The sequence below is a fragment of the Nothobranchius furzeri genome, chromosome 13, assembly GCF_043380555.1.
Source record: "Nothobranchius furzeri strain GRZ-AD chromosome 13, NfurGRZ-RIMD1, whole genome shotgun sequence".
NCBI lineage: Eukaryota > Metazoa > Chordata > Actinopteri > Cyprinodontiformes > Nothobranchiidae > Nothobranchius > Nothobranchius furzeri.
The window spans coordinates 29456364-29480609 of NC_091753.1; the positions used below are offsets into that span (position 1 = coordinate 29456364).

General features: G+C 42.1%; 1 protein-coding gene across 4 annotated transcripts in view; it reads left to right on the forward strand.

The window, feature by feature from the left end:
- kcnab1a (potassium voltage-gated channel subfamily A regulatory beta subunit 1a) overlaps positions 1-24246 on the forward strand; it is a 183842-nt gene that overhangs the window by 112572 nt on the left and 47024 nt on the right. For all 4 annotated transcript variants that reach the window (XM_054742793.2, XM_054742791.2, XM_054742792.2 and 1 more), the window contains exon 2: positions 15363-15406. In XM_054742793.2, coding sequence (XP_054598768.1) covers positions 15363-15406 — 44 coding nt within the window. The remainder of the gene's footprint in view (positions 1-15362; positions 15407-24246) is intronic.

Consider the following 24246-nt stretch of genomic DNA (forward strand, 5'->3'; position numbering starts at 1 on the left):
GTACTGTACTGTAAATATGGTGTCCCTACTTAGCGGATTTTCACCTATCCCGGCCAGGTCTGGAACGCATCTACCGCGATAAACGAGGGATCACTGTATTCTACTTGCCTTGCATGACTTGACTTGACCCAGTAATGCTAACTTGACTGTTTTTGACTTAACTTTATTCGTGTCTGTAATGACTTGACTCTACTTGACATGAATACTTGACTTGATTCAACAAAGCTGACTTGACTTGACTTGATATGAAGTGGAACAGGCTGTGTCTGGTCTGCAGGAGGCTTGAGGGCTGGTGAAGGATGTGGATGGTCTGGGATCAGACCTGTGGCTGCAGGGAGCCTATTTTCCAGGGAGCACAGGTGGAGATACTCAAGCATGGTTGGCTGACTGAAAGCAGGGGCAGAATAACTTAAATCATGACGTAATAATCACATAAATCTGTTTCTCATTAAGCCTAATTTAGAAATCTCCTTCAACGTCGGGACGGACGCACGCAAAGCCATTATCCGTCCTTTTGAGGGCACTCCAGCAGGCTCGCAAGGATGGACGGAGTCGAGCTCTCTTTTCTAAACATCCATCCAACGAGACGGAGACCACAAGCTTGTGACTGGTCAGGACACCGCTGTCGTCAACAACATAAAGAACGCCGAAGATATCTAGTAGCGGACAAGTAGCAGCTTGAGTAATACCTCGTGGAAAAACTCTAAAAATATAAACGTTTTATTCCCCCCTAACTGGAGGAGTGAAAAGATAGATACACAGCAAGCATTTTCTTCGTGAATGGAAATGACAGGAAATGTGGGTTTGGAGGTGGTGAGCGCATGAAGAAGTGGAGGAGAATAACAGACAATTTTGTCTGTGTTAAAAAGTCTCTGAAATACAAAGAAACACAACAGAAACACAATAGATGTACTATATTGGACCAAGTATATGACAGAATTCCACAGAATAGCGCTACATCATCTGTTGACCTGGCGGGGAATTGCTTTCCCAGAGCAAAACATCTCTGTCCGTGCGTGCGTATCTCTCCCTCGTGGAGCTAACGGAGAAGTATAAATTAGGCTTTGGACTGATGGACGTTACAGAACCATCCAAAATGTCATTTTTCATCACTTCAAATCTATGGAAACTCATTGTATCTTGCCAATTCTTCATTTTGCTTCTTCTGTAGTTTATTCAACATCTTAATACAACATAACAGACTTTTTCAGTATTTTAAACCAATCAATAATAATAATAATAATAATAATGCATTGAACTTATATAGCGCTTTTCTACACACCCAAAGACGCTTTCACACACTCTCACATTCACACACTGCTAGTGATGTAAGCTACTTGTAGCCACAGCCACCCTGGGGAGGTCTGACAGAGGCGAGGCTGCCATTTGGCGCCGTCGGCCCCTCTGACCACCACTAACACAGGCAAGTTGGGTGAAGTGTCTTGCCCAAGGACACAACAGCAGGATACCTCTGGCGGGAGCTGGAATCGAACCCATGACCCTCCGATCATGGGGCAGCCCGCTCTACCACCTAAGCTACTGCTGCCCCGATGCAATGCTTTTGTTAATTTCTCAGTCAGTTGAATATGATGAGATGATTAGTGCACGCAGAGTGGTAATTATTTACGGATGGCTCTCTTTTCATTTGAAATAAAGGGTTTTACGTGCAGCTTTTGAATGTAAAACTCCAGTTTTTATAAGCGTGTATGTCATAGAGACATCAGCCTACAGAGTAAACAGACTTAACCATCTCTGTCAGATAGACAGAACTCTAACATGACTTGGCCCAGTTACTCCTGCCTGACTCAGCAAAGATGTGACACAGAGTTGAAGGAAACCATGATTCAATATGATGAGAAAAAACAGGAAAGATGAGTCACCCGCTGTGGGATTCCATTTTATTATCTCTGAATTTGTTGGCCAATTTTGTTCACAGAAAAATCCTTTTAAGCCTATTTCGAATGGGATCGATATGAGTAAATGTGTCAGCGTGATACTTGCTGAGGTTTAATGAGTAGTAGTTATGTTTTTGAGGTCTGTGGGAATCATTTTCAGCATCTGGTGAAAGAAAAACGATGGAGTAAATAATTTACCCTGAGACTGGTCGACTTTGGCTCCTCCTTACAGTTACATTACTGATGTGGTCTTCACTTCAACAGAAACCGGGAGCATAAAAAACAAAACGTTGGACTGTAGCATCTGAAGTCTGGAGGGAACACATGACAAAAATTAAAGGTGTTTCCTCCAGTAAACACGAGCCCAGCTGTTTTGTAAACCTTTGGCCCAGATTATAGTTCTTGTTTGACAAAAGACTAATGCAAACTAGCGCCTGACCTTAAAATGTGTTAGACCAGCTTATTGTTAGACAAGGAAAGGAAATAAAAACATGTTTTATAGATAAATGTGACAGAGGGGATAGACCGGATGCACAGATCTGTGATCAGTTGTATGTCTGAATAAATCTGGTTAATAGACTGGATTGTGTACACTTAGCATTTTGACATGATAATATTTATACACGTGGAAAATAAAATCTGCTTGTTGCCTCTTTTACACTGGATAGAGATGCTCTAATTTTTACATCCCAGAGACATTTACCTGCATCTTCACCATGCTTTAGTTTACGGTATATATTGTACGTCAGAAGCATGTTTCCATGATGATCCCGATGAATGAACCATTCCTTTGAAACATCCTTGATCAGATTAAGATGCAGCTACAAGCAAGAGACGTATGTAATACTAGCACAGAGATGGTGGTATTAAGGCATTTTGGCTAAGAAAACCAAAATATTAGTGTTTTCCAATTCTAAAATGACAGCTCAAAGCATATCCACTCTTTAAATCAAAGTATTTTTCATGTATTTTTGGTTTTGTAAAGGATAAAGACTTTCTTTTAACCCTAACATTTCGAATTTACTCAGAATTGGAAATGTTCATCTTTTCCAAACCACCCCACATGTAACACACATGTAATGGGTAACTGTCACTACACACCTGAAGATCTACAAAGACGACCCTTGTTTTGGATGATGTTGCTAGTCAAGAAAGGTGTTATGAATCAAAAGGGTCAATTTTCACCATCTAATTGTTACAGCATAACCTTTCATACATGCCAGAGCTGCAAAGTCAAGGTTACACCATCTGGAGGATCCAGACGCACAACAACCTTTTGCTCACTTATTGTTCTTAACAAAGGCATTTATAGACATACACATATTTTTAGACAGTATTTATTGTGGTTTTCATGCTAAACAAGGCACTGGGCAGTAAAGAAAATGGCTGGTTTGTTGGATTATAGGCTGAAATATCCAGATAACGGACAAAAACCCAGCCCTCGTGAACACAGAAGTTCTGAAATCCCTCAAGTGAAAGGCTAGCAACATTTCCCGTTTACTTTCATCAAATTTGACAAACACAGAGTGACTCCTCGGTCTTTAAAAAAAATGCTTTACTCGACAAATATGATAATCTCATGACAAGACTAATTATCCAGTAAAGGGTTAGCTGTCACTTCATCCCCACACGCTAAACCCTTTTGCCACTCTTGGAGCACTCGCTCAGAGCATTTTGGACAGTTTCAGTCAGCTGTCTACGAAGCATTAATCCTGTTAAAAATGCACTCTGAAGGCATAACTGATGTTTTCCTTCTCTTTCTAAATACCGTAGTGGGGTAAGTGATGGGGAATCAGTGACAGGAATGTGGTGATAAAGAAGCCGGCTGCAGGAGCGTTCTGGCAGATGAAAAGAGAAGATGATATTGCCGTGGTGCTGGGGATTACAGAAAGTCATTACTGTCCATCATCAGGCAAATGAAGACATGTTTAAGAGGAGATGAATGCCCTCATTGTTTGGGAAGGCTTGTTATGGTTGGTCTAGTTGGAAATGCAGCAATTGGGGTTTCATATTGCAATAAATATTTGATGGGTGAGGACGGCTACTGTGTGGGTTTCAGTGACAATGAGCTTTTACGTTGTTAAGAAGGTTTTTTTCTTAAATGAGGAAGAATATTTCATTTCGCATCAGGAATGGATGAATCCAATTCTCTCCATTTCATTGATAATTCTGTTCACTACCATATATTCATCCACACTGCAGTCTATTCTTCTGGGTGCTGCATGAAGGGTTGCATTGTGTAGGTTCAGAAGTATAAAAGCCAATCAGAGCAAAGTTATTTGAGCATTCATAATTTAAATCAGCTTGGCTGAAACATGAAAACAGCCCTGCCTGGGTGCTCTAACAGCGGCTTTAGCTTCGTTCCTCCTCACAACCCAGTCATCTGTTTTTTCACTGATGTCGGTCGGAAGCTGTTGAAGTGAGATCCAAGTCCTGCTTGATTGGGATTTCTTACAATTTTTATGGAATTGCAGAAGAACACAACGTTGAAATACAGTTCTGCCACTAATGATTCACAAGGTGGGAGCGAATCAGAGAAATCATATGGCTGGTTCAAAAACAGGAGAAGAGAAAAAAATTGTAGCAAAAACACAAAGAAATATATTTTTTAGAAGATACACCAGGCTGGCAAATCAGCGTAATACTGCCACCACGGTGTGTCTTATGAACGCGCTGTGGCAGCAAGGCATTGCGGGAATTTTGCGGCATTAGTGCCGCCACGCTTGGTAGTAATATTGCCACAACGCCGGACTTGTGAATGCATATAACGCCTTAGTGCAACAGAGGGAGGTGTCATGATCACATGGGGGCTACTGCCGAGCTCCAGCAGTAAACTACATCACTGGCTGTAAGTTTACCTATTTTAAACAGAATCAGCTGAGATGATAAACTGGAGCGATGCAGAGCTCCAGGAGCTGGAGGTCAAATCACCAGAGACTGCACGGGGACAGACACCTTCAGGAGTAGCTAGTCAAAAATACTTAGAGTGAGGCTTCGATCGCAAGGTACACGGGAATCCGTGTCAGCGCAGAGACTGCCCTCACACCCCCATTGCGTAGTATTTTGGAAAAAGGACTGCCACATTACAGCCACAGTCTGACCTCTTCTAAACAACCTAAGGCTCCCTGATGCCGCTTCGTTGCTGCAAATCGGAGGCATTGTTATCAAAAAGAGGCTAAATGAGTAATTTTACATGGATTGACCATGGCATTAGTACGGAAGTGCATTTCTGTCAGAGAGAAAAACATACAGGAGCATTCTTTCATTATAACAGAAACGTTTCTCGAAATACGACATATAAAAGTTGTTTTAACAAGAACAATAACAAGTTAAATGTCTTGCAAGAACAAAAAAGGGCGTAATGGTAAAAATGGCTATTATATGTTGTGACGTTCTACTCTGAATAAATGCAGCAGTTACTCCAGTTCTTGTTGGTTAACTTTTAGGAAGCAAAGCAGCAGCTGAGGGAAAATGCTCAAGCGTGGACGGGGTTCAGTTGTCAGGGTATTCCAGAGAAGCGGTGTGAGTGTGCTGAATCTGGCATCTGCCTTGTGTTCTCCATCGGGGAATCTACGAGAGGGGGAGCGTTCTCTCGCACCATCCCTGCCTCTCCCCCGCTATTTGAAATCCTGGGCGTTTCTCATTATCAAGGCACCTAGCATTGCGAGGCGATGTCTTGCGAGGCTCGGCTCCTTGCTTACGAGGACACTGATCTTCCTTCGTCAAAGAAAACGGTTAAATGGAACAGACTTGCATTGCGTGACTACGGCTTCCACACCAGTAACGTAATGTAGGGTTTGGTAAATTGAGTGCTTTAAGAGCTATATATATATATATATATATATATATATATATATATATATATATATATATATATATATATATATATATATATATATATATATATATATATATATATATATATATATATATATATATATATATATTGGCTGCATGGTGGCGCAGCGGTTAGCACTGTTGCCTCGCAGCACGAAGGTCGCAGGTTCAAAACTTGCCTTTCTGCGTGGAGTTGCGTGTTCTCCCCATGCATGCGTGGGTTTTCTCCGGGTACTCCGGTTTCCCCCACAGATCACAACACGCCCTATAGGTTAAAAAAATAAAATTGTAAGTCGCTTTGGGTAAAAGCGTCTGCTAAGCACATAAACATAAACATATATATATATATATATATATATATATATATATATTACCTCTACTTATGACCTATGAGCTGTGACACCCGATCTAAATATAGAATATCAACCCTGCTTGGTCTTTGTATGTTTATCAGAAGATTCCAGCATTCTTTATTTATTAAGGGATTGTACACACTTCGTTTTTATTCAGAAAAATGTCAGGTTTATAAAAGTAAGAATTTATTTTACCAACAGTTAAAACATGACAAGTTAAGTAACATTTACTGTGATGGATGGAACTAGATGTGGTGTATGAACCTATGTGTGAATGCGATGTTATCAGAACTTCCGTTTCTAGGAGAGCTGAGTTCTGGATGTAAAAGAATTTGGTTTGCGTTAAGCTATGAAGTTGATTATTATCAAAAACACATCAGACGCTATCTGCCGTGTCTACATACCCACTCGAAGACCCTCGTGATAGATCCGGAATGTCGAAGTCCTCGGACTTCCAGACACCGAGTAGTGGCGGTTTTACAATTAGGCATAGGTCGGCGGCCTCCTGGTGCCCCCTTGTGTTGGGGGGGCCCCCTAGCCCTGACCGCTGGCACCCCTCTGTTAATGCCACAATATTCTTATTACCAACCTGTCGCCGCCGACGGGATTGGACACGTGCACTTCTCATTGCCATAATTCCTGAACCGTTCAAGATATCATTAAAATTCCAAAAGTGCTAAAAAGATTAAAAGTGGGGCTTTTCGTGCATATACAATACATTACGGTAGCCCCTGGGATTCCCTGTCTTGAGCCCAACGATTCACAACACAGATTCAGAGACGTGCTGAGTTTGTTATCCAAATGCTCCGTTTTATAACTTTTGAATGGCTGATTAGATTCAAAAAATTCCAACAGTTCCTAAAAGTACATAAAAGCAGCTTTCCAACTACCTATAGCATGAAGCAATTAGAGTTAGGTAAATCCTGCTGTACAGCCTGATTGAAACGGAGCGCAGCGCCGCGGTGAAAGTAGATCAAGGAACGGGGAAGTTAATTAGCATAAAAAGCCAGCATGAAATTATGGAAATGCCTGAGAAAATCAACACGATCTGTTTGGTGTCCCAGAAGGCTTATATCTTAAGACAGTGACCACAAAGAAGGACAGGTCTCCAGTGAACCAGGGTATGAATGTTTGTTCAGTCTTTATTTTTTATTTTTTTATTTGAACAACCCTCAACTATTTGTTAATTGTAAGATTCAGCTTCATTCCAGCATTATTTATCTTTTTACAATAAATAATTATTTTTGCTAAAACAAAAGTTTTTGGTATAGCAGTGTACGGTGTGCCAGAGAAGCACCCCATGGCAGTGGAGGACTCTGCCTGCAGCTGGAGAGAAACTTCTTCAAGGTCTACCACATCAAATAAAAACATCTGAAAGTTTACAAAAATAAACGGCCTTAAAACTGCTAAAAAAAGATACCAAGGTTGAAACTTTTTTAAGAAAACATGCATTACAGTTCAACGTTTAAATTGTTCATTCCAAATTGTTTGCCCAGTAATTTTGAAGTTCCTGTTCAGTAATAAATGTAAAAAATTAAATTCCGTTTTTTGCTTTTTTCACTTTTAAGCTGATTTTTTAAAGGCTTTAATAGAAATAAATTCTAAATACAAACCATACACTGAAAGCTGAGGTTGTTCTGAAAAAAGGAGAACAGTTACACACACTTTGCACTTTTTATTACAATTTTACAGCCATAAGATTTAAAAAAATATCAGGCGGGCCCTGTTATAATTATGGTCTTAAGAGGGTTATTAAGACGGTGATGCACAAACATGAAGAGATTGGTAGTCATTCCACTCCAATCCAGTTGGTGGCGGTAATGCACCAAATTGTTGTTTGCCAAGTGCCATAAGACCCCAAATAAGAAGAAGAAGAGAAAGCAGAAAAAAGAAGAGAGGCGGGATCTTTCCTAACAAACTCAAAGCGATAGTCAAAACGGTAAGCATGGCATGGAGTTATCCTAGTGGCTCCAAATAGAGAAAGAAGCAGCTTGCTTCATAAAAGCTTTTATTTTCACTTCTGAAAGTGACATCGTTTTTCGATGTAAACATCAAAAGGAAGCAGAAAGGAAAGACAACAGAAAATGTTTAAAGGGAGGAAAAAATGGACCAAAATGGAAAATAGAAAAACAAAACAAAGGCTAAAGCACAGGAAAAAGAAAGGAGAGCAAATATTGAAAGTGCTCAAAGGGAGGGAAATACAGGAAAAAAGAGGACTAATAAAAAGGGAATATAACTCATGTCAGATGAGGGGAGAGTTTCGCAAATCCAGGTAAAGGTAAGATTGTCGAAAATTTTGTGTAAGGGGCCCCATGTCTGTGTTCGCCTTGGGCCCCCAAAATGCTAAATCCGCCACTGGCACCGAGGTCTGTAGAAAAAACTGCGGCCCCACTAAACCGGCCTTAGAGATGTTTTAATGTTCTCATGTTATGATTTGTGTAGCCAACCAGAGGTTGACAAGTTGAGGAATGGTTACCAAGACAACCTCAGAAACATGCCTTCGTTGATACCGGATCCTCTGATCTGGGGCAAAGGACTATCTATGTGTCACTTGTTTAACTTAACTTGACTTTGTCTTTGTGTGAGTGCAAATGGTGATGACCTCGTCATATCAACATGCTGAAATATATTTCAATCAATGTAATCATAACATAACATTCATTTCAAACTTCAATCACTGAGCACAGATTAATGAAACATTTCATTATATTATAATTATTATAAGTAGCAATAAACAAATGTTTATTTAATGATTATCTAGCTTATAAGTTTAAAAGTTCATATTTAATTTAATTTTACTTTTATTTTATTTTTGCCAAAAGCAAAAGAATAAAAAAACTGAATCGACCAAAATGGCTGTCATTATTTAATTAAAGTCTTTCAACTTGCTGCCCGAAGTCGCTCCAGCTGAAAATGAGTTGCTTTGTGAATAGATTCAGGTCAGTGAGGACCTTATGCATAATCCAAAACTTGATTTCTCCTTAGGTGGCTTACACTGTAGTTTCAATACGCTATTCTTGTATAGAGGTCACACAGGTGCAGAATGATTCATGCGCTTTTGACTGTTAAGCACAAATGAGAGACTGCTGACAGCTGTGAATAATTTACTGTTCAATCAGCAGACGGGACGTTTCCTGGGAAAAACATCTGCAAAGGGTGATAAGAGCCAAGTAAACATGGAATTATGATTCTGAGAAATTCACATTTTTTAACAGAAAGAGTGCAAATTGTAAGATGGGGTGACTTAAAGGATCAGGTGTTTAAATAGTTTATCATACCTGATATTCAGTAGTGGTTTTAGGCACGGGCCGACAGGGCAGTTGCCCGGGGCGGCATTTTTTCATGACAAAGGGGAGCACGAGCGCTGAGTAAAAAATAAAAAAGAAAGAAATCTGCACCACTCCGAGGGTTTTCTATTATCGGTCATATATCACAGTGTCTGGATTGGAAACAGCAAGTGTGCGCCCCCCTGCAGCTGCAGGCGCTCCTGCTGACTGAGAGGGTTCAGGTGCTCCGTGTGTGTAAGAAGAAGAGGAACGGGAGGGGTGCGGCGGGGGAATTCACCTCTGGGTCTTTCCCAAATGAAATGAGCGGGCAGGGGCTGAATCAACTGTATTAACATGGCTAAAGTCAATCACATATTGATGTTCTTCCATTTAACGCACATTTCATTCATAATATCATAAACACAGGCCTATCATTCTTTCAGGTTTTTCTGAATTGTGTGAAATGGCCAAATAAAAAAATGGAAAAACAAAACCATTTTGTGGTCAACTCCCCCATCAAGGTCAAATTGTTTAGTCCTGACTAAAGGAAACTTATTGAGTCAAGAGCCAAACAGAAGAGATGAACATAAAAAGGCTAAAACCACCAGGTGCCCGATTCAGGAAAAAAAAAAAAAAGAAAAAAAGAGGAGAAAGATAAAGGTTTGTACGCTCTCATGATTTTGATTTTTTTGAACCAGTTAACTGGGATTTTAACGGTTAAATTCGGTCAACTAATTGCTAACAGAGCTAATAGGGCTGAAATATTGAAACGAATATTGAAATGGTTTGAAAAAATTCCTTGAATCGTTTTTTACTGATTCAAACTAGGATTTGTTAAATGCTCGCTGCAGCCTGTGGCCTGCCTGAACAACAACAAACACATGTTAATCGTGTTCACATAATAATAAATAAAACAACTCTACAAGCAGAAGAAAACTCCCCAGTCACCACTAACTATCCTGTTTATTTATTGCAGATGGCTGCACTGATTATTTTTTACATGATTTGTTCTGTAAAAGTTGGCATTTTTGGTAGTCTACAGTTTTTTTATGTCAGTTTAAATTACAATTTCAGAGGCAATTCTAAAATATTATGGATCATGATAAAGATCTATTGGAGATCTACCCCAACTTTTGGACTGCTCTGCCAGTCACTGTGGCTCAAGCTGAGAGGAGCTTTTCAAAACTTGATCAAGTCATACCTGAGGTCACCTATGTTTCAGGGGTGGCTCACTAACCTGGCCAGACCCGGCGCCAGAGGCCGTTTTTCGGGGGGGGGGGGGGGGGGGGGGGGGGGGATCAGTAAACCGTGCTTTTATCAACTCCTTTGCATGTTTATAATCTGTCTGGTGGACGTTACATACATATACTTCCGGGTCAAATTGGCCGTTTGCGTCACCAACTTGTTCTACATAAATAACTGAAAAGCTAAGATTCTTCATTGTTTAATTCTGATTATGTATGCCAATTAAAGATGCAATCAAAACTTAAGACAAAGTAACCAATTTTACTGAACCTCTTAGAAAAATACTTGTAACTCACCGTTCTTAGCTGCGCCTGCGCACCACAGAGTCACCATCTCAAAACAATCCTTACGTCCAGTTAATGTTCTCCAATAAAGTACTTAGTACACAAGTTTTCTTCCAAATCCTGCCCTGCAGCTTGATACCTTAGTAAATTCTTCTTTTTGCACGTATTTCTCATAATGTTTACATCACAAATACTAGTTAGCGTCAGGTTAGTCTTGGGACCACATAGGTCAATGCGCGTTTGCGAACTATGGACCTCGTACATCACCGCGTGCTCCATAAACTGAACTGTATGGCCGGCGGTGAGATGCCTTTGTGTCCCCTTGTGGAGTTAACCGCCCACCGACCTTCCTCCTTCTACACTACTACCTCTCGCATGGACGACATCTTCATTGCGTACCACCTGCGTGAGTGGCTTCTTCTCGTTATGCTCGTTGGGGACTATCCCGTTTCCTATCCTCTTTGTGCCTGACCAGGATCAAAGACCAAAGGCGCCAGGATCCAAGACAAAGACCAAAGACAAAGGCGTCCAAGGAGACCAACGTCCTAAGGAACAAACCCACCTGTGCTTCCGACAATCAAGTCGACCTACGTTCATGAGGAACAAACCCATCTGTGCTTCCGACGATCGAGCTTTGGGCGCGATCCCCGAAACCAAAAGGGGGAATGTTGAGGGTCTGACCTCATGAGGAAATTACTATGCAGTGATTTTCTCCAAAATGACTGTGCTTAAATTGCTCTGAAAAGCAAATAATCACATCAGCGCCAAGAAACTTCATTTCCCATGATGCTTTGCACACGGAAGCATTGTGATGACATCACCGCCTAGTACCAGAAACACGTTCTGCGCATGTGCGGGAAGCCGTGGAGCTTTTCCCGCGAACTAAGACCATAAATCTTCAGCAGAGACAAAGAATCCTCGTTCTTTTGCCCAGGATACCTGGCGGTAAGGACACGCTTGTCAACGCTCCGACAACTTGAGCACGCGGAAGCTCTAAGTGCCAAGTTGAGCCCACGGAACTGCTGGAAACTAAACTGCAAGCCCATCAGATCTGCTCGTTTCTGCTCCCTTCCAGCTGATGTTTGAGGACACAGAACTGCGGAGGAAAGCAACAACTCCATCAAGCACGCTGTAAGTTATAACTCAGCACAGAAAGAAACTTTGCTGTCTCTGTCCAGCCCGTGGAGAAACACTCGTGAACGCCAAACAACGGAGAAAGCATCAAACCGACGGACGACGCCGAAAGCTGCGGAGAAACACGGAGAACCGTCAAATCAAAGAGGGAGGGACGCCTCGCTCTTCTGGTGATCAGCAACTCATCTCTTTCTCTCTCTCCTTCTTCTTCCGTTAACTCTATAGTCCAGAATAAGCAATAAAACCGCGCTATTGCTTAAAAAGTAGCTTCGTGTTTTCCTCTTTCGTCCCAAACACGTCCGTCGGGTCATTTTGAAAGAATAAACTGCTTATTGATCATTGTTTGGTATCTTAAAATGGTTTCTGTCATGGCCAGGCTGAAACTAAAAGATATTAATTTGTGATTAATCTTTTGTGTTGTTTCATGATCTTTTGAAATGTTTTGAGTGATTTAAGGTTAAGTTACTACTGATTCTAAGTGCTTTGGAAGTTAAAGTGCAAGTTGCCACCCACACTTTAGCCAGACAAAGGGGTCAGCCATCTTGTATTCAAGACTCCATTTTGAATCCATACACACGCACACACACACACACACACACACACTACTCCTTTGTGAGAACAAAGGACCCCATTCATACATCCTCCATCACATGCAAACACATCCATCTTCAATCATATCACACGGTTATTATTCATCTATTCCACTGTTTATTCATTTGACAAATTGTTAATTAAATGTTATAAAATTCAGATTTTTGTGTCCAGTAGCTTTGTTGTGTTGAAGAGAAGTCTCTGCTCCGAGGATTCTACGAACTTCAAGAAAGACTGATAAGAGTTTTGGATTCATTTCCCTTTCTAATTAAAGGGTGGTGCCCCGAAGATATCTAAGAATATCTTAATTAATTAATAAATCAGTAAATAGTTCCATATTTACAGAATTTATTGAAGAATCCAAAAGTAAGTTAAAGCTTACGAATTGTTCGCTCCTAATAACCCCAACATTAGCATGCTACTTCTTGGCTGCGTGCTTCTTCTTCTTGGTAAACTGTGACTTGGTGTGTTACTGCTACCAGCTGGTAAGAAGTGTAAACTAGGTCTTCTAAACAAGATTTAGAAAATCTAGAGTGTTTTCTTTCTAAAAAGAGAACAGACAACCCTGTATTTAAGATGGTTCAAAAACAGTTTCAACTTTAATATGCGTTTTAAAACATTTGAATCAAAAGGACAGCAGACACCCCTAAGACTTGCTGGAGGCACGGAGAGAGGAGGAACAGAAGCGCTTGTAGCTGCAACTTCTGGCTGCACTGGCCTTTTTGATGTTGCATCATCCCTGCTTGTGCTAGCATTGTTTTTCTGTTTGCTAATCCAAGCTCTGATATCCATTTTAGCAAGCTACTGTACCAAATTGTCTTCTTCTACTGCATCTAAAACTGTCGATTAGTAACCTAGAGTGCCCTCTGTTGATCTTCTTGAGCCAATACATTTGCATGAGGTGTTGTAATCTGTCCTGGGCGGGTCAGATCGGCAGATGGGCGGACCGGGCCCGCCCAGGCCCTGCCTTGATGCCGGGCCTGAACCTGGCTCTGATTAGTATCAATCACTCAGTAGGGGAGCAGATTTCATATGATGACATTATTGATGATGGCAGTTGAAAAAGGCCAAGTTGCCGGCCCAGATGATGGTGCAGTTTTACACGGCCATCATTGAGTCCTTCCTCACCTCCTCCATCACTGTGTGGTACGCTGGAGCCACAGTTAGGGACAAAAATAGACTGCAGCGCATTGTGCGCTCCGCTGAGAAGGTGATTGGCTGCAGCCTTCCATCTCTCCAGGACCTGTACGTCTCCAAAACTCGGGGGCGTGCAGGTCGGATAGCAGCTGACCCTTCTCACCCGGGTCACAGACTTTTCGAGCCGCTTCCCTCAGGCTGGAGGTTACAGTCCATCCAGACCAGAACCTCCCGCCATAAGAACAGCTTCTTTCCATCTGCCGTTAGACTTGTGAATAGATTAAAAATACACAACCATGTTCGTATGCTGTACTTGACACAACGTCACGTTATCGGCCATATTACCATTACCTGCCTTTTTTATAGCTGAATGTTTTATGCTAGTTTTATTATGTTTTATTCTACTTATCCTATTTTTGAAATTTATTATTCATGTTATATGTAGCACATTAGTACCGAAGCAAGATCCTAGTTTGTGAACTGCTTGTTCACTGACAATGGCAATAAACCTATTCTGATTCTGATTCTGATTCTGATGACTTTGCATCAAGGTTAGGTTTTATTTTTAGTTTGTGTTTTCTGTTCTAAGTGCAATGCTGTAGTTATTATCTTTGGTTTGTTATGTGTGAAATATGTTTGCTATTTAGAATATTTATTATATATTATGTTCATATATTCTCAATATTTAATTATTGTTTGTTTTATTTGATTCTATATATTTTGATACAGTATATAATGCATATTGCTGTACATTCTGACAACTTCGTAGTAATTAATGTAAATATGTGCAACTTAGAAAAAAGAATGTTCAATAGTCGTTCTGATAAAACATGCCTGTTTGTAGAAAACATGCGTGTGTGCGTGCAGGTGGTGGTGGTGGTGGGGGGGCTCAAAGGGGGCCTCGCCCGGGGAGGGCCATGTAGAATTCCATGTAGAACCGCCACTGCTGATATTTGATGGGTCAGAGAGACAGGTGTGAAGAAAAGTAAAATTCAACATTTATAAATCTAACATTTGTTCATATTTAAGAGTTGTCTTCATTTAAGCCCAAAAATGTGAACTGCAGTTAAACATTCAATACTTTATTAAACTGAGGTTTTTGGGAGATTTACAGCAACTGAAGCAGGAGCACAAAACATGCTCGCCGAAAGCCGCGAAGGCAAACAGAAAAAAAGCTGCCTTACTTTTGAAATCTGATTAAATTTATTTTCTCTCTTGACTTTGTGACTCGGGAGGAAATGAAAAAAGTTTTCTCGTGGTAGAAAAAACTTTTTTTTTTCTTTTACCATGAAAAGAAAACCCTCTCGAAGGATTTTCACCCTTCTAAAATGATCTATATTTTTAGTTGTTGAGCCCAGAAAGGCTCATAAAAATAGAAAATAAAAACCACATTTGCTTCAAAATATGTTTTATTTTTTGCAGTCCTGTCATAAAGACAGAGTTTTTTTAATACAACTTTATTACCTTTTTACTTGAGTGTTAGTGGAACGGGGATCACTAGGATCACCGGAAAGTGATTTGAATTTAGATTATCTTCTTGGTTTCCCTCTGGCTGCATGAGCAAACTCATATCATTGGTCCTCAGAATAAACTCAACACTGCTTTTTTCTGTTTACACAGGAACCTTGGAAAGTCGGGGCTCAGAGTATCGTGTTTGGGCCTGGGTGAGTAAACTCATCTTTACATGTAAAGTAATCTCATTCTAACCCTATTTACTGTAAAACCACTACGTCTACTTTTTATTTATCTTTGCTTACTGAGCCCCTCACTCCAGTCAACCCTTCACTATCATGGACGCACACCTGATAAAACTGCCTGTTATTAATCTGCAAACAGGTGTAGCGGCCATGTGGCTCTACCCTCTAACACAAAGTTAGTCAAAGCACCCCCCCCCCCCCCCCACACACACACACACACACACACACGCACACACGCACACGCACACGCACACACACACACACACACACACACACACACACACACACACACACACACACACACCCATGCAAGCAACAAGAAAAGGAGCCCTCATGCATAGTGAGTTCTTAGAATAATAAAAGGAGGAGTTTATGGAGCTGAACCATTGTTTTACCAAATTATTTCTGGATTATGATGCTCTAACTGATTAGCAGAGATAAAGCAAAGATTATTGGATAAAATTTATTTCTACAGATGAACACTGCGGCACTGTTGCCACTTTAAACATTATGGGGCAAAACTACATTAAAGGTCTGTTTTCAAAAAGCCGAGCGACATAGTTCCTCCACAGTGTCCTGGGTGTTCCCTTGGGTCTTCTCCTGGTTAGACGTGCCCCGAATACCAGGGAGGCGTCCAGGAGGCATCCAGACCAGATGCCCGAGCCATCTCAACTGGCTCCTCTTGATGTGGAAAAGCAGCGGATCTACTCCGAGCCTCTCCCGGATGACCGAGCTTCTCACCCTATCTCTAAGCGAGAGCCAGACACCCTGCGGTGAACAAGACCCTGAGATACTTAACCTCCTCCAATTGAGGCAATACCTCATCCCTGACCCGGAGAAGGCATTCTACCCTTTTCCAACTCAAGACCATGGTCTCGGATTTAGAGCAGCTGATTCTCAGCCCAGCTGCTTCACACATGGCTGTGAACTGCTCCAGTGAAAAGTGAAGATCACAATCTGATGAAGCCCACAGAACCACATCATCTGCAAAAAGCACCAAAAGATGAAGTTCTAAGCTGATGTGATGTGATTCGAGAGGTGCATTTGAACGAAAAGAGCTGTGTGTGTGTGTGTGTGCGCGCGTGCGTGCGTGTGTGTGTGTGTGTGTGTGTGTGTGTTAGGTTAAACAATGTGAAGCTTCAGACAGTTCTGGTCTGATTCTGACCTCTCTGAGCTCTGATGCCACAGGTGGGAATGACTCAAACGGGCAGAGATGCTCGGTGCAGAAAAGGTCGTCATAATGCCAGCAGCCAGTTGCATGCTGTGCCTTAGGGAGACATGACTCTAGCAGGGCGGGGTGCATGTGTGAGAGCAGAGATGCTAAATACTGATTCACTTAAAGAGGGACTGCACACCATCAGAAAATGTAACTTCACCCCAGTCAAGATTTAAAAAATGCTATGAAAGTGGGCGTTGCCATTAGGCACAGAGTGACATGGCCAAGTGTGGGGAATTTCCATTCTGGGAGGGAGGGGGAGTGGGAGGAGACTGTACCGATGACGTGAAATTGTACCAGCCCCAGTCAATCACAAGTTTAAAAAGCAGTAGCCGCAGTTCAGCCACAGGGGGCAGCACTAAGACATTTTTAGACCTAGATTCAAGATTTAATCAAGTTTACACAAACATGTCAAAACATGCACAGAAACAGAACGATTGCATTTTTAAAGACCCAATTATACAGTTTACTCATTTGCTGCCAGCGTTTTTCACTGTTTTTACTGTTTTTTAAGAGTCACAGAACGTTGCGCTCTAGGATGATGTCGACGCCAAAACAACCAAAACAAAGCAGAGACTCACCTCTTACATCAGGAAGAATCCGCGCATTTTGAGCGTTATTTGTTCTTTCATAATTCGTTGTTGAATTGTGATCGGCATAAGCTTTTCAGGTTTGCGCCTCACTTTTTTTTACAGCAGCGGCCCAAAACGATGTCCTAACACATGGATTTTTCTGCTTCCTGATCACATGTGTGACGTATGCAGATGAAGATCGGCTTTAGAGCTGAGATGTTTGTTCTCGTGGTGCGGGGGCTCGTTCTGATGCCCACACAGTAAAAACATGCAAATGACGACTTAAGTTGTCATTGGTAGTGAATGAGTTAATTAGCGAAAAAAAAAGTTATTTTGGGGTTTAGTTACTCAGGAATCATGTCCACATTAATCAGAATCGTGAGTGTTCCAGCTCTGCATAATGCTCTCCGCTGGTGCTTTTGTTGCATAAATCTGCAACCAGTGACTGAAAATAAGATGTATTTAATAGTTTCAACATATGATAGGTTTTTTGGTGAAACTAGATGAAACACAAGAGCCTAGACTACAGCAGGCAGAGTGACAAATATTAGTCGTCTTTGAAAATGTGACGACAAGGGATCCTAAGCAAATGGCAGGAGAGAAGACGTGTGATTAAACATGGAAGAACTTCACCAGCACACACACACACACACACACACACACACACACACACACACACACACACACACACACACACGAGTCATCCAGTCGTGTTAAATCATGACTCAGCAGTCTGTTTCTATTTGGCACCCCTTGTGTGAAATGACAACCAGGGGATGGAAGTGTCGCTTGAGTTGCACATTTCAAAGCGAGTAGCTGCGACTGCGTCACAATGCTCGGAGAGAAGTACTCAGCAGATTCATTTACATGAAGCGGTTTTCTCCAAGGCAGTCTCCTCTTATTGCTCTTCAGGATTCTCTCTTTCGTCATTTAAAATAAGCTTCATGCAGAAAGCAGCTATTAATCCTGAGCCTCAGACATTTCCTCTATCTTGCAATTAATCAGCATCAGTCAATATGTCACACTGCTATTCATGGAAACATGTTGTTTTAACTTTCAGGTTTCTGACTGAGATCATTGATTGAAATGATAAAATGTCAGAATGATGCTGAGATTCGATGTCTAGAATAATGAAATTAAAGTTCTCAGTAAGTTTGACTCCTAATTAGGTAATTTCTACCTTTAATGCTATGAAAACACACACACACACACACACACACACACACACACACTACAGAGCATGATACAAGGCTGGGAAAGTAAAAATGTAATTTTATAAATATATTAAAGCAGGTGCAGCAAGGCTGTAAGTATAAATGATGTTCAGAGCTGAATAGTTTGCATTAAAATGGATTAATTACATAAAATTTGAAATTAGCTTCAAGGCTTTATTTCCACAGAATACTCGCTGTGCAACATTGTTAAATATTTATGATGAGTTGCAAACCCAAAATCACAACAACACGAAACTCGCTCATTTTTTTTGCCTCTGAAGCATTTATTTCAAAGAGAGAAAATCTGCACGGAAACTAAAGAAATAAACTATCATCATTGTCAAAACTTCTAGAGTGGAAAAGGAAAAGGACCAGATGGAATCACAGAGCTCTGAGGTCATGAGATCAGTTACTTAATAGAAATAGAAACATTTAAAAGACATGATTGCAAGTATCGTTGAAAAAAAAACACGTCTTTAATATGAAAATATAGTTAATAAAACCAAGTGCTAAATTTTCGTCACAGTTTCAGGCTTTGGCATCCTGTCCATTTTTTTAAATTCTATTTCGCACAAATGGTCTATTTCCTTGTTGCTAAACTGCAGGGAATATCTACAAGAAAGTTCTACAGAAAGTAGCAAAGGGCCCTCACAAATGTTGCTAGGTTTGATGCTAGGCGCTTTTTCAAAAAAGAGGGGTCAAAAAGTCGGAACAGCGACAAAGTCGCTGTGTTAGCAACACTCTCTCGCTTTGCTGTTAAGTTACAGATAGCAAATGCTACGAGCTATGTCTGAGTGTAAACCATTGACATATAATATTGGACAATGGGTTTCCATAAGCTCCAATTACAAGTTTTTGAGCAAAAATGGGAGGTGTCACAGGGTCCGTCAAGCCCAGACAATTCCACAAAAGGGAAGAGAGGTGGAGCTGAGGGTGTGGCTGTAAGGCTGGGATCAACTGACGACACCTGGTCGAACTAGCCACAAGCTAACCTGAAGCTAACCTGAAGCTAACCCAAAGCTAACGCGGAGGTGGGAGCTAAGCTAACGGAGGTAGCAACCTAGCTACAACCGGAGTTAACGGTGCACAACACCAGAGCTTCTGAGTCAGAGATACGCCGGGCTGACCGCTGGGTAAAACCGGGTGGAACACAGAGGTCTCCCGAGAGCTTCACAAGTTGGCAGCCCACGCAGCAGACAAGCACCGCTGCGATCTGACGCTGGGGACACACCGGCCACGGAAGCACCGCGAAAATGGGGCCGCCTTCATTCGGCGCCCTTGTTAAGCTATTCTATAGACCACATGGGCCGCCGAAGCGCCGCGAATCGCCTCGCGCCGGCGCCCCAGCCCGCGCCGTGCAGCGATCATTTCGGCGTCGGCTCTATTTTTTTCGCGAGCCGCGGGTGAATCGCGTCAATTCTGGCAGGAAGTCAAACCTAGACATAAGAGGCAGGCCGGTAAAGTTAACAAAATAAAGCATTTCAAAATAAAATTCCGCAATAGTCAAATGTGTTCGTAATCAGACACTGCAGAAAAACCACACGAACACACACACACATCAAACTTGTGTGCGTGTGTGACCACGTGAAGGGGTGTGTGGTTTTGGGTGTCTTTTCACCGGAGCAAACAGGACAGAGAGGTAGAAAGTCTGAGGCAAGCAGTTAAGATGGATGACTTTAAATTAATTATGGAAGTTGAGAAACACAAGGAGCTGTACGACCCTCGAAAAACATGATTATTTACGTTACGTACCCATTTCGGAAGAAACTGCTAGGATACCGCTGCAGAATTGGAGCGGGTTCCAAGAGATTCAACTGGCAGAAACAACTCATACCATAGGTTCACACACACACACACACACACACACACACACACACACACACACACACACACACACACACACACACACGCACGCACGCACGCACATGCGGGCGCGCACACACGTAGAGGAAAATAGCTGAGAAAAGGCAGAGAGGAAATGGAGGACACCAAGTGTTTTAAAAGAAAAACTACAGCTGAGCAGAGGCGCGCCTCGACTGGGGGCGCGTCTGATCTGAACTGAGGAGCGGCGAGCAGCGGCCGAATTTCGGGAGCGATTCGCTTCGCGGCGCTTCCGCGGCCGGTGTGTCCCCGGCGTGAGATGTGCAGAGCTGCAGTTGGGGAGAACCGGGTGGAAAGGTTTCCATCCAGAGCTCCACAAGCCGGCAGCCCGCGCAGCAGACAGAAGCCGCGATCAGACAGAGATGCGCCGAGCTGCAGGGAGGGGAGAACCGGGTGGAAAACATCGGTCTCCCGAGAGCTCCACAAGACGATAGTCGGAACCCAGCTCCACCAACATGTTATATTTCAACCCATTTTCTAAAGTGCAGCATTATGTTAAATGCACTGGGTTTTACCCTATTACATTTAAATTTCATGGTTAAACAGTACATGTTAAAATCTAAGCTCAGCTCGGCAGTGACCTAAAATACATAAATATAATTTTACTTACGGAAAAAAATGAAGTGGAGACTCCTTGGACGTTCTATTAGTGCAATTAATGCCACAGCAAGTCATTTTGTCCAACAATTGCACAAATAATATCCAAAAAAGAATACACAAACGGCACAACTAATGGTCTAAGTTGAGACACTGAAAATGACGGAACAGTTTTCAGGCAAGGCCGAGGCTCAGACTGTGGCCTTTCCCCGGAGCTAGCTCTGCGGTCACGTGGGTCTGATGCTCATTAATTATACAGAATTTTAGGCTTTTAATACACTTAAACAGAAGAGTGAGAAAAAAATTCATCCCCCTCAGAGTTGTCATGAGTGTAAACTAGATAATTTAAACAAAAAAAATGTTTTGGTACCAGGCTGTAAACATGTTTATTTCTGCTGTGAAATTGGTATTTTTAACATGGGAGTCAATGAGGATTTGCTCGCTTCTTACACCAGCCCCCAGTGGATGAGGGTGGAACTGCAATTTATTTCATTTCCGCGTTGGCTTCAAATTTTCACTCGCATTGTGGGGGCTTGGTATACACATGCATGATGTCATCACGCATTACGCTGCCTCTGGAAGGCACTGGGGAGTCAGGCTTGTTCGACCTGAACATGCTCTTTTTCTGTGATTTTACAGGAATACAGAGGCAATCACAGTAAAAATGCCAGGGATCATTCTACAGGACCAGGGCATTGCAGGAGAATGTATGAGGAAGAAATTAAAATTTTTTATACATGTATTGGTTGTTCCTCATAGTCTTTTTATAGATGAAATCTTAAAGGTGCGGTTGACTGAAAAAAGTTTTCATTTAGGCTGAACATGAAAACACCTCCTTCACCTATCTCTGTGTTAGCTTCTGACAGGAATTAGATGGTGGAATGCTAGGATTAGAAAATCTTCACTTATCTACATCACACTGTGAATTTGCATTCATGGCCTCGCCCATCTTGGCTCACACCCGCCCACTGGAAGGCTTTTTGAAATATTTTTTTGCTGAGAGGAAGGAGAGTGGACAGTTGTCTTGGTGATAGTGATTTTACAACATGGCTGAACACATTCTGTTAGCCAATCAGATGCGAGGTGTGTGCATATCAACTAAACCAGCCCTGATGCATCATTTTTACTTTATTAAATTCCTTCCTTCCTTATTTATTATCCAAAGGGCCCTAAAATTTCCTCCTCAGAGGCAATTTGTGCAGAATCAACTATCAATCAACCTTGGAAATTGGTTGCGGGAGGGGAACTGCAATTGTCAATTGTTTTATACTTGGGGAGGGGGCTGGGATGGGAATATGGGATCTATGGGGCCATTTAAATCTGTGAAGCACTTTGAGTTGCATTTTTTTGTATGAAAAGTACTATATAAATAAAGTTGATTTGATTTGATTTGACATATATTTTTCTTATAAAAGCAACACTTTAGTAGGTACTTGTGTTTGTTCTTGCTCCAGAACGAGCAACATTTTATTGTCATACTGAAACTCACTTTAACACTGTTGATTATCAGCAGAACAAACACAATCCTAAACATTCATTTACCCTCAGCAGCCTTTTTGCTGAAGGTATAACGGGTGCACAATGCAATTTCATATTTAGGTGCAGCCACGGTGTTGAGGGGATCTGTTTTGAAGGCCTAATAATTGAGTCTCTGCTTTTTGCAGATGATGTAGTCCTGCTGGCTTCATCAGAAAGTGATCTGCGGCTGTCATTGGAGCGGTTCAAAGATGAATGTAAAGCAGCTGGGATGAGAATCAGCTCCTCTGAATCTGAGAGCATGGTCTTGAGTCGGAGAAAGGTAGAATGCCTTTTCTAGGTCAGGGACGAGGTCCTGCCCCAAGTGGGGGGGTTTAAGTATCTCGGGGTCTTGTTCACGGGTGAGGGAAAGATGGAGCGTGAGCTCGACAGGCAGATTGGTGCTGCATCTGCAGTGATGCAGGTGTTATGCCGGTCTGTCGTGGTGATGAGAGAGCTGAGCCAGAAGGCAAAGCTCTCGATTTACCGGTCGATCTACATTCCTACCCTCACCGTTGGTCACGAGCTTTGGTGACAGAAAGAATGAAATTGCAGTGTTGTGGTTATTAGCCAACAAATAATTTGTAAGCTTTACTTACTCTTTGTATTCATCAATAAAATTCGTAAATATGGAAATATTTACCGATTTATTACGTAATTAGGATATCCGTGGATATGCCTCGGGGCACCACCCCTTTTTATGGGGGAAAAATGAATCCAAACCTCTATCAATCTGTCTAAAGTTCGTAAAATTCTTTTAACGAGCAGCGGTCATATTCTATCCAACACAGACAAATTCACTTGAGACCAAACTGGTGTCCTCCTTACACCAGATGAACTGGACGTGGAGAAAAAGAGTTCCGCTCTGCGCCTCGGCTTTATAGACTCGTCCAGCGGGCGGTCTCTGTAGGGGCTGGTATCCACCAGGGTGTGTCAGACTTGGCATAACTTGATGACATCATCAAGCTGTTGCCGGCTGCAGAGGATCATGGGACATGGAGTCCCTGCTGGCGCTGATGTTAACATGCTTTATTGTCTACGCTTCAGGGCGTAGATGGCACAGTCCTTTGGAGAAAATACTGTGTGGTAATTTTCTCATGAGGGCAGGACCCCAACAGCGGTTACAAGCGGCTGAAATTAGTTTTCTCTGCAGGGTGGCTGGGTTCTCCCTTAGAGATAGGGTGAGATGCTCGGTCATCCGGGAGGGCCTCGGAGTAGACCCGCTGCTCTTCCACATCGAGAGGAGCCAGTTGAGTTGGCTTGGGCATCTAGTCAGGATGCCTTCTAGGTGCCTCCCTGGTGAAGTTGTATGGGCACGTCCAACCAGGAGGAGACCTAAAGGAAGACCCAGGGCACGCTGGAGAGACTATGTCTCACGGCTGGTTAGGGAATGCCTTAGGATTCCCCCGGAGGAGCTGGTCCAATTGACTGGGGAGAGGGAAGTCAGGGCCCCCCTGCTTAGGCTACTGCCCCCGCGACCCGACTCTGGATAAGCGGCCAAAAATGGATGTTAATTTCATTTTACTCTGAATTCACATCCATCCCAGTATAAATATGTCTACACAGTCTTCTAATGGAAACCTCTTAACACTAATTAAGACTAACCCTTATTCACATCCACCCTCATTGGCAAAGGGAGTTGGGGGAGTTTTACAGGTCATTAGCAAAAATAACATTTTTTTTTTAATTAAACTTCTACATGGACCCAAACACACACGTGTAGTTCTGCTGCACTGATACGGTACTATTAATGAATTCCTGGAAATGTTCTCCAGGAGAGGCCTGCAGTCCTGCAGCGTAGCAGGCATCAGG